General features: G+C 40.7%; 1 protein-coding gene across 1 annotated transcript in view; it reads left to right on the plus strand.

The window, feature by feature from the left end:
- MTHFD1L (methylenetetrahydrofolate dehydrogenase (NADP+ dependent) 1-like) overlaps positions 1–20,427 on the plus strand; it is a 157,169-nt gene that overhangs the window by 82,708 nt on the left and 54,034 nt on the right. Inside the window, exons 20-23 of the mRNA XM_009884055.1 lie at positions 5,952–6,091; positions 7,566–7,607; positions 8,690–8,790; positions 9,206–9,383. Coding sequence (XP_009882357.1) covers positions 5,952–6,091; positions 7,566–7,607; positions 8,690–8,790; positions 9,206–9,383 — 461 coding nt within the window. The remainder of the gene's footprint in view (positions 1–5,951; positions 6,092–7,565; positions 7,608–8,689; positions 8,791–9,205; positions 9,384–20,427) is intronic.

The raw sequence follows: 20,427 nt of genomic DNA on the forward strand, positions 1-20,427 counted from the left end.
CATACATATATAAGCAGGGCTGTAAAATCCACGAAAAGAAAGTGTATCCTTAATTGTGAGAAATTCAAGATTTAAGAGTTCTCTTTAGCTGTCTGGCTTGTAGTAAATAAAGTGAACTTTCTGCTAGTTTTTTGTCTATAGTCTGGGATGAATCATTGTGCCTATTCGTTTGTTTAATGCATGGGATGCTCTTCGAAAGCTAACAGCAGTTGGTATTTAAAGTGAATAAATGTGAGAGGTTATGCCGTAACCTTTAGTTTCTTATTTAAAGCTGCTCTGCATTTCAATGGTAAAATTTATCTCTTACGGAAAAAGAAATGTTTCTGAGCAAAAGGTTGAAGTAGCTTGTTATGGAGTCCCAAGGGAATCAGCACTTAGATGAAGTGTATTCCTGGGAGCCAAGCTCCCCGAGAAGCGCTTGCTGCCAGGAGGCAGTGACAGTCGGCTGAAGCCTGAGACTCTCGGCCGCTGGAGACAAGCCTCCCTTGGAGGAAGGCAGCATGAATTGAAGTTCTGCTGTCATGGGGTATGATGGCAGGGTAAAACTTTGTTTTCAGCTGACATATTTTGTTTGTGTGGAGAAGTTGAAAATTTCCAGGAGATTTTTTTTTTTTTCCTCCAAAGAAGTTTATATTAAGAGAGATCCCAAGTGCTAGAGTATTGGGGCTTGGAGGGTATGCTGGTGGAACTGGAAACCAGGCATTCATAGCACGTCTCCCTGGGATGCTCATGCAGGTGGGCTGCTCTCTGTCTACATTTGGAGAGACTTCCACGCAGAGAGTCTTGAGTAAATAGTAATCTACTATTGAACATAACTTCATATAATCTGCTTTCTGACAATAAAGTTTATTTTGGTCAGGACTTCTTGTGGAAGAAAACTCATTAATAGCTGTTAGTCAAAAGCATGGATTGGTGGTCAACAGTCAGAAACCTCCAGTGCCTGTACCTCTGCCATACTGCCCTGGCATCTTTCTTTAGCAAAGAGTGAAAAGTAGCTGTTACCTCCAATGAGAACGTAAAAACTTTGATAGCTGATGCAAACTATTTTCTTCATGGCATGAAATATGTTCAGCCTTAATATATGCACGTGTAGTTTTCTGCTGGACTTTGTGTGCATTGGTGGTACCAGTGAGTGCCTGTGTTTCATGCCATCTGAGAATGCATCAGAAAAAAAAATGAACAGGAAAACTCCCTCTGTTAGGAGAGAGGAAAAAAAAAGAAAGAAAGAAAAAGAAAAAAAAGTATCTGTTACATTCCAAAATCAGTTATAATAATGGAAGTTCACATCAGATAAATTGCTAGAGTCAGAATGCACAAACATCTGGTTTATTCATCCCTAGCTATACTAACAAAAAAATATGATATCCTGTTAGATAAATCACTGATCGTCCCAGTTTATCTTGGCGGTTGTGCACCTTGGTATTTTTCACTTAAACAAGAACGTATCAGTACTTTACAGCTAGCATGCCTCCAGCTCCAGGTTCACAGTTCATGTGCTTCTGTGACTTTGAACTCTTCTTTTCCTGAGTTTACCAGCAGACAGCTGCACCAGAACAGATATGTTTACATGTGGGGAGTAAATGGCAGCTAGCAGCTCAGAGTTTCCATTTCCTTTTACATTGTTCAGGAATTCAGGCTCACAATTTGTGTCCTAAAGCTTTGCCTCATGTGTATGCATCTGACTTGGCCCTTTATAGTACAAATGTTTTATTTTGACGTTGATTTGTTGATAGAAAGGGCTGAGTGGGGAGAAGCTACTTTCACTAGAAATTACCCTCAGTTTACATTAAGTTCAATTGTGGGTGAAGTATCTTTTATAAAAAATTCTAAACATCACTTTCTGTAAGGGTTTTAACTAGTATGTAAACGTGAAGCTAATGTGGAACCACTTTCTGCAACTATAGCATGATAGATGTATTTTTAGGTGGAGAAAAATTAGATTTTGTATTAAGTATGATGATGAAATCTGGTTAGCTGCTTAAACCGTGACACTGACTATTAAAGCGGTTGTCATGCATAGGTGATAAAATATTCCCAGATGTGCTTGGCAAGGCAGTAATTCCATGAAGAGGTTACGGTAATTATAAACAAAAAACAAAACCATCAGAGGGATTTGTTCATTTGCCTGAACGCTGAAGTGGAATTAGAGACTTCAGTGAAGAGTATCAATTGTCCTGACTTTACACCACCCAACAGAGTTATCACTATTGCCTAATTCCATTTATGAGCTTTTCCTTCCCCTTTTGTACCTGATTTGGATATTTTGGGTTCTTGCTCTGAATGGAAACCATGGTTTGTTGTTATTTTGGTAGCTGAACTGAGTGAAATAGATGTGATGTAAATGACCTGTAGAAAGACCTATAGTAATGGTGTGTTGTGTTTTGCCTACTGTTGTTTTAAAACAAGATGCCCCAGTTACCCTGATGTGTTAGAATGAGCCTTGCTTTTGGTCACCCTCACATGGATCTTTTATGAGAAGAAATTATTTGAACTTATTGGACTATTTTGATGCCGTTTACTTCTGATATATGTGTATATTAATTGCTAGATTTGACCTATGACCCACTATTAAAAGTAATGTAATGTAAGGGCACTTCTGGTATATGAAATTTTAATTTTTTATCTTCATTCTAATGTTCCTTATGATACTTGGGCTATAAAATTGAAGCATAAAATCAAACAACAGAGTATTTGTAGAATTAGGTTTCATACTTTGTGTGACCATGTGGTGAGAGTCCAGAGAGCTGTACTCACTGAAAATTACACCCAGAAAATAATCTGTTAGTATTTGTCTAGGTCGTTGTCCAGTCTTGTCAGTGCACGAAGGGGACCCAGACTGCGAAGCAAGGCCTGGGGCTCTAAAATCCCTGATCTGGGTTGGCATATGGGGTTGTGTTCTCAGGCTGGAAGTGCAAATACCTGTATGTTTTCTATGAGCTTGCTGAAGGCAAATCGTTTACCTCTTTACTTTCATTAGAAGCGCTGTGTTTGTGGCTGGGAAATCAAAGCCAAGCTATTAACATCACGCCAGCATCATCACGTGTCTTACAAACGCCCTACCTGCTTGCAGGGCAGCAGCCCAGGTAGCAGTAGCAGGATTCAGGGGGCTGGGAAATGGCCGCCTGGCAATGGGACAGGATGAAGAGGTTTTCGGGGAGGGGAGCTGAAGCTGGGTGAAGACTCTGTGTAGGCAGGTAGAAGTGGTTGCAGGTAGAAGTGGTTGCATCATCAACTTTCCTTCAGTTGAGGTACAGCAGGCCGCATCTGCTGAGGTAGATGCTTGTTCCCAAAATCTTCGTCAGTTCACATGTAATCTGTAATTACTTTCTGTTGACAAACCACATACTAGAAATGATAACCAAAATAAATGAACCTACGTAATCCTTTATATTTCTGTTGCTACATTTAAAGTGATTAGCTGGTTTATCTCATAATCTCTGAATGTAGACTAGGTCGAAACTTCCCATTTAAAGTCTGTATTTGTTTTTCATTGACGCTTTCATTTGAAAGCAGGAAACAATCTGAAAGTAATTGTATTAAGTGTTTCAGCACAAAGATTTTTAAATATAATAGATTGGCATATTACTCTATCTCCTCACTATTCCACAGACGAAATAAAAGGGAGTTGGAAACTTTCATCCAGGCAGCTTTTCTACTACATCCTGTTTCCTTCCGCACACTGGAGAAAGCACCGAAATTCCTCTGACTTTCCTCTCCTTCAAATGAAGAAATCCCATTCTCCGTGTTGCAGCGCTCATTCTCCGTGAACACTGGTGTTCTGTTAGCTTTCCAAATGTCGATATAGGATTTGGGTTGTTTAGGCAAATGCGCGTTTTGCCCTCCATATCAAAGGAGATCATTACAAAGAATAGAAGAATATGCACGGCTACCCAGATAAGTGTCCCTGCACAGCTTTCTTGGGTGTTTGCCCTGGCTGCTCAGACTGCCTGAAGGGTGTCAAGCACCTCCCGGAGAGCCCTGAAGTGCTGTGCGTGCTGTTACTGTGCTTGCTGGGAGGCTGAAGTCTCTACTTTTCTCTCACTGAAAGGTAGACTTGCAATCCCCTTTTCTCTAAGGAAAACTGACCCATGAAAAGGCTTGGCACGAAGAGGATTAACTCCCTGGAAACTTTGTTTGGAAATGTTAGGAGACTGCTATGCGTATACGCTGGCAATCTCCATAAGAGACAAATTATTTTCCCACCCTCTCAAGTACTTGGTAGTTTATCTGTTGTTTATATTAAAGATTGATCGTGGTTATATATTCCTGACTCAGAGTTCTCATTAATCACACTGTGCCACATAAGAGACTGGAGAAGAAGAATAGGGCTTACTGGAAAGTAGGCGTGTGATCCCCAGCTCTGCTTTTAATATGACTTATCCTAACATTAGCTTTGTTCCTGTGAATTATTGTGTTTGTGTAAACCTCTTCTTTGGGGAGGGGTGTGTGTGGGTTTTTTGTTTCCATGTTTGGTATGTCTGTTTTTCTCAGGGCTCTTGAGAAAAAGATAATATACTTATTACAATGATTTTGGAGAACGTTAATCATGACACTTGCCCTGTTACTATTTCAAGAGGTCTGTGCTCCCCCCGGCCGTGCCCACCCCCTTTTTTGCTAGCTCTCACTTCTTCCCCCAGCCCCAGCAGCCATTTCCTCCCTCTGAGCAGAGCCACACAGGCAATTGTTTCAGCCTGTGTAAAACGAAGGGGTGGAAAAGGACGGGTGGGGGGAGGACAAATGCACAAAGGATGGGACTTCCTAAAGTGCATCAGCTGCCAACAGAAAGACACTTTCTCCCACGGCGGCAGAGCAGATCTGCACCTCTTCCTCCTTGACCCTGCTGAAGGTTTCCAGCCCTGAAACGTTCAATCAGCTGTTTGTGGTCCCCTTGTAAGCATGCGGGTCAAAACTGCTGGCAAGTTTTTTGCAAGCTGATTGGGGTTATGGGGACGCGTTACCAGCCCTGCTTGGAGTCAGGTCGTGGAGCCTCTGGAGCAAGCTGTTCTCCCACCCTGGCTTGTCCCTTCCCGTCTTCCAGAGGCACACATTGATCCCAACTCTCCAGTGTGTTCTGGTGGGAAATAGCTACGTTGGCAAATTTTCAACCAACCCTTGAATCTTTGAATTGCTGTGTGCTTGTGTTTGACTAATAAAAAAGAAATTATTTGGATTTTAAAAGAGGCAATTGAAATAATTGATATTTGACAAATCAGAGCAAACTAGCTCTGAGGAGACTGACATCATTTAATACAGTCTATCTATCTTCTCTTTTATTTGTAGCTCTGCTAAAAATACTTTTCCTGGCATATCCTAATTCTGCACAGATTTTCTTCCTGAGTCATGTTACATTAATGTCTGACTTCTTTGGTGCTAAGTTCCCTTTCAGAATTCACTGTTTACACTATCTTCAACACTGAGACATGACTGTAAATGCTGGTTTGTGTTTATAATTAAACATCTGCTTCATAAAAGCAAGAGATGACCAGGAGTTCTGCAAACCTAGGAAAATTTAGGTCCATTAATTATGTTGAAAGCACATCTTCAGTGAAATAAAAGGGAAGAGGAATATTGTAGGGAAGTCTTAGATCTGTAAGAATTTTAAACGTTTTACATATATATAATTACAAAGAAATAGCTATTATAGAGGACTAGATGTTTTTAAAATACTTTGATTCCAACTAATTTGGACTGCTTGGGGTGGTTTTTTTTCCATGTGACTACTTTTGATGACATATTGTACATATCAAGAATAAAATAATTTATTTCTGAGTCGGGAATAGTTTTTTAATCAGACTCAGTAATGTAAATAGACCTCTATTTCAAAGTTCATTCAAAACTGAGTACTGGTGTATATTTAAGTGCACTGTATGCTAAAGTAGAAATATCCCCCAGTGTTTAACCGAAAGCATGTTTTATGTGTGGTTTTGTTTTGTTTTTTTAATGTTTAACAGTAACTGAAGCTGGCTTTGGTGCTGACATTGGGATGGAGAAATTCTTCAACATCAAATGCAGAGCCTCTGGCTTGGTTCCCAGTGTGGTTGTACTTGTTGCTACAGTGAGGGCTTTGAAGATGCATGGAGGTGGGCCAAATGTAAGATTTTGCACCTTTCCTAGAAAATAAAATTGTTGCTAATATTTGAAATAAGTAAAATATCTTGGTGTAATAAATATTGGGGTAGCTTATGGAGCAGTGTTTAGATATCCCTCCTGAGCTACCTCATTATGTAGCTGTTGCCTCCAAAGGTAATGCAGGAATGGAGAGGCATAAATGAAAGAAGAGGGATGAAAGAGCTCTGAAGAAGTACGAAATCTTGCTGAGGGAGGGAAGTTTGTTTGCATGAAAAAAAAAAAAAGAGCTATAATATATATAGATATTCTTTTCCCTGCCTTTTGAAATAGTGATTATAAGTGCACTGAAGTAGTCACAGGCTGGGAAAGTTTGCAGCTGAGGAAGAATGAGAAGAGTTCACATTGCAGTGTGTGAGTGGAAGTAAGGAACGTTATTAGTGAAGGTTTTGAGATTTTTCACTACAATAATGAGAACCCCTTCTGTCGTTTTAATCTGCTCGGGTTAATTCCCTCAGGGATGCTAAGGTAACTGATAAAATTGTACAACTGTTTTCCCAGTGTACCAAAAGTCACCAGCGTATCATTTTTTTTGCTATTTAAGCCACTAAGAGGCTTGTACAGATTACCGATTGTAGAAGTACTCCTCAGTCATACAATCAGATTGGACTCTGCTAGCCAAGCAGACAGACACTTTACTCCTAGAAACACTTTCATCTGCCCAGCAGCATGGAAGTGAATGATGCTGCCAGGGAAACAGTCTCACTGGGTGAAAATACTAGAGCTGTTTCCACAGCCACAAAATTTTGGAATGCACAGTCTCCCTTACAGCCTATCATCTCTTAGAACTAAAGCTGGGCTGTCCTTTTTCAGTCTTCCAGGTTGACATAATTTATATAACTTTCTGTAATTTTAGTCCACCTCTAATGCAAGTTTTCTTTATTTTGATGCTATTCCTCCATGCGTATCATGGCAGGTGTATTGTCATGTGTGTTATCATTCAATCTAGCAAAGATAGGATTTAAATATGTCTTAATAACTGTCTCTATTTCTGTCTGATCTGTGTCTTTAGAATTATAAAGCTTTCATTTGTTTACATAATGCACCATAGAGACACGTAGAGTACCAGATACTTTTACTGGGAGGTTACTGTTTATTCCTTCAGCCAGCTGTTGGAGGTTGCTGTCTGTTGCCTTTGCACTGCTGGTGCATTTTTGAACATGCAGAATGGGATCCAATTAATACCTCTCAAATAAGTCTTTTACAACTAGTTGCCGAGTCACTGCCTGTATCTTGCTACCCAAATACAACAGGCAGTGTTGTTATTCTCCATGTACTGTTGTAACTTGGAATAAACCAGAAGCTACAGTCAAGCTATGATGTTGTGTGCAATGTGTGGGCTGACTGGCAGTATAGAAAGTAAGCAAAAGTGCGCGTCTGACCATTAAGGATTATGACAAGCGTCAATCTGTGGTGACTTCAGTTGTTGTTTATTCCAGGTAACTGCTGGTGCCCCCTTGAAGAAAGAATACACAGAAGAGGTAAGAGGAACCGTTATAAAACTTCAGGACAAGTTTTTGTTTAAAGGGATAAAATAATGTGGTATATGGAGAATCAGAACTTCTCGTTCCTCTGGCTGGGTAGTGTGCAGCGTCAGGTTTAACAACAGCATGCTCTAATGCTGACGTTCAGTGAACGCCTTTAACAGGCATTACCAACGAGTAAAGCCATCTCATCTTCCCCCAGCCACTTGCTGTTATCCCTCTTGTGTGTGCTATGGGTGTGACTGCGTGGTAGATCGTACTGGGGAATTGAGCTAACTGAAAAATAACTTTTTTTCAGTAGTTTTTCTGGGACCACTAAGTTTTTAGACTGACCAGCTCTTCATTCCAGGCCATCATACAGGCATTTATGGCAGCACAAGAGCAGAGTGGTGCAGGGGTCAAAGACACTCCGTGAAATTAATGACAGCTTAACCTGTTCATTAAACAACAGGTTTAAGCTGTTTGTGCTTCACAGTGTTGGATGTCACTTTTCAAATACGAGTGGATTCTACAGGTTTGTTTTCTTTGTCTCTTTGCTGTAGACAAATTCTGGTCTTTTGGTTTTATCAGGCTAAGGGTATGTGTGTTGTTGCAATTAAGACAAGGCTTACAAAGCGTGAGGTAAAAGAGTAAATAAGGAAATCCAGTAATGTTCTTTTATCTGGGATATGTACGTATATATAGATTAGACTATGCATCTAACACATCTGTATGTCAAACCCCACCCCACTACTGTAGTTTGTTTATAAACTTTGCAAACAAGAGACTAACCGCCCTTTCACAGTTATGACAGGCAACCAGTCATCAGCTGCACTGTCATGTTGTGTCCTAGAAAAGAGCAATACGTTCATGTACAAATTTTGGACACTGCTTAGTTACTTAAACATGTCTGATGCTTATTAATTGAAATAAGAATTAGTAAAATAAGTGCCAAAATATTTTTCTCTGGAAGCATTTTACTTGTTTGCAGCTGTCATGATCAGTACTGTTTATGTTCAGTTTCATTTATGGAAAAATTTTTGGCTGGTGAAGACTCGATGTGTCTTACCACTTCCATTATTTTTTATTTAATTGCACAGAACCTCCAGCTGGTAGCTGATGGCTGCTGTAATCTACAGAAACAGATTCAAATTACTCAGCTCTTTGGCGTTCCTGTTGTGGTTGCTCTAAATGTCTTCAAGTAAGTCTATTCTGTCATTACACTTGTGAGGAAATCCACAGTTCAAATTTCACACTTTTCTTCGTTTTTAAATTAATCAGTTTTGGCATGAAGAAAAGAAGCTATTAAAGAATTGCCTTTTTTCAAATATAAAGACCTTTAAATCCTTAGCTTGTTCTTAAGGTTTTAAATCCACCAAAAAAGTATATACTGTTATGAAAATACTAATCTTCCATGTTAATTAGCTGTAACAATTACTAAAAGCCTTCTTGAAACATGTAAATACATATGCTGTATATTAGTGCATTATGTATATGGCACAATTTCTATATAGACTTGCTTTACAACTGCTGATGGTAGAATAAGGCTAAGTATATAAGGTTATAAAAGAGAACTAATTAAACAAAATAATGAGACGGAACTGTTTGGTTGGCAGAACTGACTCTCCTGCTGAGGTTGATCTGGTGTGTAAGATTGCAAAGCAATCTGGAGCATTTGATGCGGTACCCTGTGATCACTGGTCAGCTGGTGGTAGAGGAGCAGTAAAATTAGCTCAAGCTGTGGAAAAAGCAGCCAATCAGAAAAACAGTTTCAAATTTCTCTACAGCTTGGAGGTAAGATGCTTTTTTTTTTTTTTTTTTTTTTAATGAAAGCGTGCTGCATCAGCGTTGGATTTAAAACAAGAAGAATGTCGCAGCAAAGCTGTCTAATGTACTTGGAAAGGGGCTTGACTTGGCTTAAAATCACAAAAGCTGGAGAGAACAATCTGTGGCTTGTCTAATCAGAGAAGCAGTATCCTCGCTGGTAATGCTTGTTATTTAGTGCATTGAATTATGTTTCTGATACTTTCTTCTTTAACATAGAAGTATGTCTGTAGATGGAACACTCACAAATTACTGTGGGACACTTCTCCACAAAGGTCTCACAGTCGTATTTGTCCTGACAATCAGCTAAAATGAAATATAGTTAGTGTCTTACAGTCAAGGGTATTGCACCAAGTTGTGGCTCCCTGAAGCATTCGCCCTGTATGAGAAGGATGTGAGAGGTGGCATGTGCACGCTCATGCTACGTGCCTGTGCACACAGACAGGTCAACACAGAGAGAAAGCACTGCCTTTACCAGCACCCGCTTGCACACCCACAGCCCCCAGATGAACATGAAGGTGGCCCAGACCTGTTCCTTCCCTCCTGCTGATCGGGATTGGAGTTTGCTAGTACAGTATGGCACTCACAATATATGGGTAACTGCTGCTGTTGGCCTTAGATCCTCAGTCTCTCCATGAGCAGCCCTCGGTCCCGCTGCCCTGCTCCAGTTGCTCACAGCAGGGTCCACGGGCCCCCGAGGTTCATGGCTCACTCCAGCTGCTGGCACTCATACGTCTCCTTCTGCTCTCTAGTGTTCATACATACACATCTAGAGCAGAGAGCACACCCACGCAGAAGTTAGTCAGAAGTCAGATTTAGTGACAATCGAGGACAGACTGGTGCTCGTGCACAGAGCTCAGTCAGACAAGCTGCTGACCAACACCTTTACACTCAACCAGCCCCTTCTTCCCCCTTTCCCTCTGTTTTTTCCCCGCACTTCTTCCTCTCCAATCCACCTTGTTTTCTCCCTTTCCCCATCTTCAATCTTCCACTAAACATTCCCTAACAATCTTTACACATTCCCATGATCCCCTTCAAAAATCCCCTCGTAAGTTTTACACAGACCCAAAATGCTGCTCTTCCTACGTCTTATAACGAGTCTCTGCACTGCTGTAGGCTATCACCCCCTTTTGTTCGCAAAGTTTTCTGATGAAAGAGTTTCCCCGCTGACTCACCTTGGTGCATTTCACACCAAGGACACGATGGTCTCATCCTTCCCCTTGGATGGTCTTAGGAAACAGCCAATTCACTATGCTCTAATTTTCACTGATTAGGTTTTTCCACTGATTATATTACTAGGGTTCCTCCACCTATCATTGTTCCTCTGATCCTCGCTTGGGCTTTGTGTTTAATTTGCTTAGCTTTTAGTTAGTCAGATAAGCTAACAAAGGATAGCATGGTCCAAGTTTCAATCCTATGTCTGCCAGAGATGGTGACTCTTTTTCCAAAGTCTTGGAGACGACGTTATTGCAGTCATCTGCAAGGCAACATGGCAGCATTGTGAGCTGCCAAGAAGAGCAGCTTGCAAGGAAGGGTTGCTTGGGCCCCTGAAAGGACTATGCTGGAGTACCACCGTGCAGGCAGAACATTTGGAGGGACGTATTGCCGAGAAGGTTATACAAATGATTTCTCAGGACCTCCCTGATTATCCAAATGCGTGTGGGTTAAAATTTGGGCAGCAAAATAGACTTCTCTGGCACCAAGGAAGCCCTTGTCAAATTTCAGATCCTGTGCCCCAGTGCTACTTAAGTTTCTTTAGAAAATGTTTGAATGCTATTTTTTAACAGCAAAACCTCAGCTTCATTCTTTTAAATGGCTGAAAGTTCCTGTTTTGATTCTTCTTGCCAGGAAAAAGTTCAGCCTGAGATAGATATGCCCTATTGTTGTCTTTCATTTTCTCTCCTCCCTGATATGTACCTCATATCTGTTGCACCCATTTAATTTCTTCTTTCCACCTCCCCCACTGCTTTCCCAAATGTCAGTAATCCAGCCAATTCCTATTAGTATTAACCACTGCCTTCACAGAATAGATGAAAATACCTTGGGACTATAAGTGCTGCGGCATTTATTCAGGGCATTTTGCCCATGGAACATTTTTACAGCCAAACAACGGACGATGTATCTGCCTTTCTAAGTTCGTCTCTAATGAGATGCTCTGGAAACTGAGGATATCGTTTTATGGGGTTTGCATAAGAAAATGGAAAAAAAAAAAATCCTTCAGAAATACATGTAATAGTTTTCCCCGTAGGACACTTGTGTTACAGAGATAGCACATTAGCATTTAACACGTCCCATATTTAAGTTCTGATGTTACTACATTCTATGTAGTTTACAATCTTGTGGACGGATAGAAAGGATTGGTAGGGGTGGACTCTGCCTTTATGAAGGCAGAAAATGAGATGGATTTCTACTTTAATGTCTTTCCCAGATACATCTTTTTGTGCTGTGTCGCATAAGCAGCATGATCTTAAACACAAAGGGAATGAATCACATCTTTACATGAACTTAATATCCCATAACTTAACACAAGTATTATAAGCCTCAGAAATATGTTGTAGGGATTTTATAAAAACATATAAAGATTTTAAAATACTGTAAAAAAGTAAATACAGGCCAACAAAAATGGTAAAGTGTAAAGTTCAGGCTTCTGTTTCATTCTTACTGTGCAAAGGATAGGGACTGGAGCAGCTGGAAGTAGGAGAGTGAAACAGCAGTGCTGTCACTTGTACAGTACGGTAGGTCATTTGGTCACTGGGCTCACAGAGATGTGAAGGAAAGCCACCTCTTCCAAATGAGCCCGCCTAGATATTAATTAAGGTTATAATAGAATTTTTTGATGTAGCTGTTTTGAGGACTGAGTTCTACTGTCCAAAGAGGTAACTATGACAGAAAATTATGAAAGAGAAGAGGTAGTAAGATGGGATTTAGACAGATGATTTCCCTCCATCATTATGCCTAAAGGGGACGTAAGTAAAAGGATGTAGTTCCATCCCTTGTCTTTCCAGTGACTGCCAGATTTGTCCAGTTACTTGAATACTATTAAGTCCTGGTTGCCTGAAGTTTGACAGTGTTTGCTGTGGTGTTGGGTTTTGTTTTGTTTTTTTTCCCCCTGTGGAACATCAAAGGGGCAAATATTCTGCATAAAACCACTACCACTTCATTCATATCTCTGTCTTTATGACATTATCCTACTCTTTACTTTACTCCATGTCTCCATTTAGTCCTTTGATGTCTATGGATCTTACTTTCCTCAGTCTGTAAAACTTCATCAGAATTTACTTCCCAAACTGGCTATAATTAGAACAAATTCCAACAGTACAGACCACTGTAGCCATAATAGATTCATTCAACATTTTGATGTTTTGTTAGAAAGCATTACCCTGGGGATTTAAAAACAAAACCCAAAACCCCTGTATATAAAACTGTTTTAGATCCTTTTAACTAGTTAGACCAAAGTTTGCAGCAAACCATACCATTAGTATACAGTCAGGCATCTAATTACATGATAGTCCAGGTCAAATGGTCTCTCTTTGTTGTTGGTTTTTTTTTTCAAATCTCATGCATCTCTGCAGTGCTTTATGTAATTTCCAAATGTATACCTGGAAACAAAGGCTTCCTTGAAAGGTGTTTACAAATGTGTATAATGTGAGAAGAACAAGAAAATCTTTTCTAGATCTGTCAAATACTGGTAAAAAGTTGAGGATCGGTGATCTTTCTTTTGAACCCTGAGATATGTTTATACTTTTATACCATCTTGTCCAGTGATACCGAATCATGTGCAGAATGAGCGATTGTAGACAGTGGACACAACACAGTTGTGTCAGTTCAGGACTCTGGCTCAGCTAAGTGGTCCTGTTGAGTATCATAGCAAGCTAGTCTAATTAGAGGACTGTGCTAATGTGGTTATATTCCTTGATGTATCTCGTTCAGTCTGTTGTTTAAACTTTCTCAGGTGTCTCTACATGACACAGTGTTCTGTAGTCCCACTTTTCGATTGCTTATCAGGTTCTCTTTATTTATTTCTCTAAGCAGGCAAGCTTTTGGTTTTATCCTAGTAGCTGATGCTTGTACTCTTTTTTTTTTTTTTAATACTTATGATTCTAGAAAGGCTTTGTTTTATATTTATTATTTGATGAACAAATATTTTTCAAGATTTAAAATGAGAAGAGAATACGCTTCAAGTATATTTTGAGGGCAGTGCAAAGAATAGCTGCATGTATGATTTTGGGAGTGTATATGTGTGCCAGTGTCTTTTCATGGATCAAGTACAAGAAGCGACTCTGTGACAAGTAACCCCAGCACTGTTGTCACTTTAAAAGTGTAAGAAAAGGACATAAACAGATACACTATACCATGAAATGCTTATAGTATTGGGAGTTGTATGGGGGGGGGGCGGGCGGTCATCAGGAGCAAGGATGAGTTTTTATATGATAGGCTCCAGATTTTAGAATATTATTGGCAGTAGTCGTAATAAATACTATAGTACTGTGTGGTTTTCATATGGATTTTTGCCCCCACTGCACACTAACGTCTTTTATTTAACTGTTGAATTGGTTTCTTGCTGAGTATTTTTCTTTAGTGTTTGGAGGATGGGTTTGTTTTAGACGCCTCCTGAACTCTCTATGAAATGATCTGTTCTTTTTTTCTTTTAATATATATTCTTGCTACATATGGAAAATATCAAAATATCAACTCTCTTATCACCGTTGACTTCCTTTCTGGGTTCACTTTTTTTGAAGTATGGGTCTTTAAGTTGCAGCAGAAAGCTATTACTCAAAATAAAGTTGACTGACCCATTAAAAGTGAGTTTAGATAACTAGGAGGGGGATAGGAGAGGATGGAAACATACCCATCCCATTCCCAAATCTCTCTGGCTTCAGTGCCTGTTCTTGGCAGGGGGGAAGCTATATTCCCCACTAATGCATGCCTGTTGAGTAACCGGTCTTCTTTCACCATCCTGGTCTCCTCTCTTCTGGGGTGAACTCTCCCTTGAATTACAGCAGCCCTCCTCAACCTAAGGGAGGAAACATAGGACTGAATGAAGGCAGGCATTAGTTTTTTGGGAGGTGCATTGCCCCTTCCTGCAAGGCAGCTGGAGCGCAGTGGGCTAACACTCCAGGAGACAGAAGAGAGGAGAAAGACAGGCAGGATCAGCATATCTGGCCAGTCAGCAAGTGAGCATTGTCCCCTTAAAAGACTGACATGGTAACCTGACAGATATGATTGAAGAGCCTCAAATCACCTGATTTATGCTGCATTGGAAAAATAAATTGAAGAGTGTAAAGGTCACGACAGGGAGGGAGGAGAAGGGGTTGATCCAGTCTTCCAAGTTTGTCAGATGACACCTATTTTTGCCAGTGGTCTGCCTTTAGGTGATATCACGACAAATGAAAATATTTCCAGGTTGCACTGTGGAAGTTAATTGCACAAATATTTTGGCTGAGTGCAGTGAATTGCCTGGCCAACCTGCAGAACAAAGGAGAGCTTTCTCAGCTGGGGGCCATCCACTGGGAATGAGGTTGAGTACCAGCACTTCTCAGGGAGGCATCCAAGCAGGTAGCAGCCTCAGCACTGGTATTTTTCTTCCCCTGCTGGGAGCATAATAACAACTTGGGCTAATCTGGGGCATCTGAGCCCACAGTTTTGGCTGCCCCTGCCTCTGTTGTGCTATGGCAGTATGGTGTGGGCTGCTACTTGACTCTTTTCTTCCAATCTTAGCTCCAACTGTCAGAGACAACGGGTCACTCAGAGGGGTCTGAGGATAGCATCAAAACAGGGAAAAGTCTGCCTGCAGCAGTTCTCTGTGTGTTAACTTCTCTTCCATCCGCTGGCCACGGTCTCCAGTAACAAGAATGAGTAATAAAGGAGGGAAAAGACTGGTCAGTGGAGACGAAGGCTCCTTGGTGCATGTACTACAAAAAGAGGAGTGGCTTGAAGAGGAAGGCAGAGTCAAGGGGCCCAAGTCATGGGGCCTGTGTTTGAGGACGCTGACCTCCAGGGGAATGACCTAAGGCAGAGTGTTTCTTTTCAATTGTAAACTGGTCATCTCTTCAATCCTAGTGTGATTGAATTGAGGGAAGACGAGGACATCAGGGGTATTTTCTGTTTCCTCCACTAATACCATGAAGCCACTAAGCCATGAAAGCCATCCATCATGTGTCTGCTGTCATGTGAGTCCAACATAGAATCGTAGAATCATAGAATGGTTTAGGTTGGAAGGGACCTTGAAGATCATCGAGTACACGATCATGAACATACCTCTGTTCTTTTGTCCAGGAGGCAATGAACTTCTGTGTTCTTTATACAGCGCAGGGTTCAGTCATGTATGGACCCAATGGAAGGTCCTTAAGCACTACTGGAGTAGTAATAAATAAAATTACATATGTTCTTTACTGAAACTTTTCCTAGTAAATGATGAATATCATTTCTTACCTTGAAATGCAGGCTATGTTGCCTTCCAGGGTATGCTAGTCTTTAAAGTATTTCCCCCCACCCTGCTGCTGGTAAGCCATCTAGCAATGAAGCCACATTAAAGAGGAATTCCACACAGGGCTGTACCAGCCTCTCCTCCCACTCCCATCAAAGTGATTTTGGTGGAGTCTGGACACTTATTTCACTGAATTAGGCGTTCAAGGGTTGGAAGCTATCTTTCTTCCACTCAGTCTCACTTTGTGGATGATAGGCTCTTGAAGGCATTGCACTTTTATGTTTGTTTTCATTATTTTCCTATTCTTCGCATGAAGCAATTTTCTTAGGCACAGCTGGGGTTTCAAAGTTGGGGAAATGGAAAATAAATCTGTAAGGCCACAGGCTTAGGTGTTGATTCACAAACTGTTTAACTTGACTGAATATGCTTTTCTGCAAATTAAAAAACAAACTCTTGTACTGTGCCAGCAAAGGAAGAGGAGTGCTGAAGACTTGGGAATCCTTTTGTCAGCCACAGATCTTCTGGAACCAGAATATAAAGATACTTTAATAAATGTGTTTTTATTTTATCCAGGGGAAAAGCTAGAAGTAGGAGTTTGAATGTGCGGAGTCAGCTATTGTTTTAGCACTGCACTCTGTCACCCCATACAGCACCTTCAGCCATACTCCCATCATATGTTTTCATTTGGCAACCTTCCCAAGGAGAGGAATGAGTGATGTCTGCATACTGTTTCACTTAGCCAACCAGCAATTTTTTATTACTGCTTTCAGCGAATGCATAAGTTAAAATTAAAAAAAAAAAAAAAAGAAGTGCCACTGCCTTGAATTTTAAACTATTTTAAGAATTTCTGTTAAAACACAAGCAGTTTAGGAACAATAAACCCAGAAGTTAGTGACCTCATAATTAAACTGGTGTTCTTGTAATTAAAAATAGGCAGTAAGACTAAAGTGAATGTTTAAAGAATTAGAAGTATTAAATGTGTAAGTTACAAGTGAGTAGTGCTTTTGTATATTCTTTGGTTAAGCGCATGTTTTTCAGAAGAATCTTAAGTTTTCTCAGAGAATAAGGTATGTAACAGAGAATAGGTCTATAACTGTGAAGATATGCTTTCAGACAGTGCTGCACTGACGGGCATTCACTTAATATATTCCGTTTACGCTAGATAACACCAGTGCTTCTTATAGTAGTGTGGCTTAGCTGCAACCTAGTGGAATGAAGTATGGCTACGGACTTACTGCTGTTCACTCTGGCTTTTTGGAGACGTTTTCTGTTGTACTTCGTTTTGGTGAGGAAGTCGGGGGAATGTTTAAAAGCAGAAGAAAGGAAGAAGGAAGGGAACAAGGGTTGTTTTCGGCAGTCACAGGGAGTAGCTGAAGAGCTTAAAGTCAGCTATCCAGGTTAGGATGCAAAAGTTGGGAATCCCGAGCACAGTCCCAAGCCAGGTCCGTGGTAATCTGTATGTTTCATTTCACGTGATACTGACTTTTGGGAGAAAGACTGATTTCGGGAATACAGTCCAAGCTGCATGTCACTACCCCAACTCACTGTTTCTGCCATTACATTTCAGTGATCAGATTTGAACACGTTGAGCAATTCTTTCTGTAGAGATGGCATTTAAGCCATATCTGTCTCTCTGCTTTATATTGACTTTGCCTTTATGGTAAACTGGATGTGTGAACAGATCTGGGTTATAATAGCTTTTTTTCCCCTGGGTTATGTTTTAGCCTGGATCACTTTCTCTGGTATGTGCAGCTGCACAAACAGCGGTGCTGCCCTCTCAGTTGCACTGGCACATGGGTGAGTGTGAGCAGCAGAGGAAGGGAGGATCATAGAATCATAGAATAGTTTGGGTTGGAAGGGACCCAGAGTTGGTAGATCATCTAGTCCAATCCCCCTGCAATGGGCAGGGACATCTTCAACTAGATAAGGTTGCTCAGAGCCCCATCCAACCTGACTCTGAATGTTTCCAGGGATGGGGCATTGACCACTTCTTTGGGCAACCTGTGCCAGTGTTTCACCACCCTCATTGTAAAATGTTTTCTTCCTTATATCTAGTCTGAATCTACCCTCTCTTAGTTTAAAACCATTGCCCCTTGTCCTATTGCAACAGGCCCTGCTAAAAAGCTTATCTCCATCTTTCTCATGAGCCCCCTTTAAGTACTGGAAGGCTGCTACAAGCTCTCCCTGAAGACTTCTCTTCTCCAGGTTGAACAACCCCAACTCTCTCAGTCTGTCCTCACAGGAGAGGTACTCCATCCCTCTGATCATCTTTGTGGCCCTCCTCTGGACTTGGTCCAACAGGTCCATGTCTCTTCTGTGCTGAGGACTCTAGAGCGGGACACAGAACTCCAGGTGGGGTCTCACGAGAGCAGAGTAGAGGGGCAGAATCACCTCCCTTGACCTGCTGGCCATGCTTTTTTTGATGCAGCCCAGGATACAGTTGGCCTTCTGGGCTATGAGCACATGTGAGCTGGCTCATGTCCAGCTTCTCATCCACCAGTACACCCAAGTCCTTCTCCTCGGGGTTGCTCTCAATCCCTTCTTCCCCTAGCCTGTATTGATACCAGGGATCGCCCCAACCCATGTGCAGGGTGAAGGAAGGTCTGTTGAAGCTGGTTTGCCGTCCATAGAAATCCTCATCAAGCCTTGTGTGGAAAAATGATAAACCGTGGTCTGCTGTTACAGCTGAAGGAAGAGATGAAGAATGAAGGAGATGTGAGGAAAGGCTAGCAGAAAGGAAACGCTATTAAATTACATTTTGATTAAAACCTTGCTGTTGATATTATAGGAAGAAAGAAGACTGTGAAATAAATAGCACCAATTTGCACTAACATCATGTCTTTCAAGGGGGATGGCCTGGAAGTAGCAGTATGGCTGGATGACAACAGTGGTGTGATTTCATCTTGGATAATCCATTCAGTCTTGGGAATGGCAGGCTCTCGTCTTTATCAGTGCTGATTTCTTGGTTTAATCGTTTTCTATAAAGTAATGAAATGTACAGCTACACAGATACTGTTTTTGTGAAAGCAGTTTGTGCGCTTTTGCTGTAGCACTTGTTATGCTTTAGCCAAGGAGATAATCCTGTTTATGGTGTGGGTGCTTGGCAGCCTCAACAAGCACGTGTGTTTGTGCTTGCCTCAGAAGAAGCATATGGCTTTGGTAGCTCTGAATGTTTGAGATTTCAGAAATGCACATTGTCTCTGGCAGGGCTGGGGAGATCAGTTGTTTCTGAGAGAAACACCAAAGCTACTTAACTGGCAGCAGATATTCATACCGTGTGGCCCTGTAGCACCTTCTCATGTTCAGTATAATTTACATTAAGTATTTCATGCTATCATTTTCTCAAAAAGCTAAAACTGAATTTGGAATGAATTCTCTGAAGCTGCCCTAATTCCTTCAGCATTAGTACTGATAAGTAGCTGAGTATCTACAAAAGTCAGGTTTTGTCTAAATCCATACTGTCTGTTGTGTATCTGTCACCTGTTCTCCACCTAAATGTACTTGGTTATGTAACATTCACAACCTTACGTAACGAAATAAGAAGAGGAACAGCTTTTATTGCTGATCCTAAATCTTTTGTGCTTTTGTCGCTCTGCACATTTTATAAATATCTTTATCACCATAGTTGTCCAGATGGCAGAAGTGCTGTGGAACCAAGTTGCTGTTCATACAGGTGCATCAGCTCTCATTGTCTGGGTGAGATTTTTCATCCTCCTTTCATTGAAGCTTTTTTACCGATGACCTACAAATAGTTGCATCAGTGTAGCTGAGGGTGCAGCATTATACTTTGCGAGTTGAAATGAACAGCTGGTTCAGGAATATCCTAGGCTATTGTAGAAAATTCTCAGACAAAAAAAGTGAGACGTGTGCAAGCACTTATTTTTTCCAAGGGTTCTGAGATCTGTGGTTTCTGCTGGCAGATATTTGACCAAGGTGTTTAAGGTACAAATAGGTAGCTCACGTGATTTTTTTAGAAAAGTCTGGTATCAGCTGGAGCAAAAACCTGGCTTAAAATCCCTTAATGATTTAGTTACTTGTGCAATATGCCTCTTTTTCGGCCCATTTGAATCAGCTAAATACTTTTCTATATGAATTAGCACTGTGAAGTGTTATTATATATAGTAGATGCCTGTACCCATCAGTGAGAGTATTTCCACAGTGAAGTGCTGAATAATCAACAGTTTTGTTGAAAATCTAAAGCTAAACTTTCCCTTAAGGACCAGATAAGAAAAAGCACAAATTGTTCCTGTAAGCGTCTTGTAAACATCCAGGCTTCTGCTATGGCATATATGTAAGAAGTCTCTTGAATTACTAAAGCCTCTTTTCTGATAAATACCATTATGTCATTTTCAAGCAAAACAAATTTTTACTTCTCATGTAAGGTAGTAGGTGGCTTTTCTTTGGAAAATACTTCTGTAAGTTAAATTAAAAATAATTTTCCTAGCAGTATTACTTGATAACTGAAACACGGGAAACTTTCTAGCTTGAAATGCTGTTACACTGTGATTCTAAATAGATAATCTCTTGAAAATCCCACTAAATACTAGGAAACAGGTGGATCCTTAGCACAGTGTAATGTACTCCTTT

The sequence above is a fragment of the Charadrius vociferus genome, unplaced genomic scaffold (genome assembly GCF_000708025.1).
Source record: "Charadrius vociferus isolate BGI_N301 unplaced genomic scaffold, ASM70802v2 scaffold494, whole genome shotgun sequence".
Lineage (NCBI taxonomy): Eukaryota > Metazoa > Chordata > Aves > Charadriiformes > Charadriidae > Charadrius > Charadrius vociferus.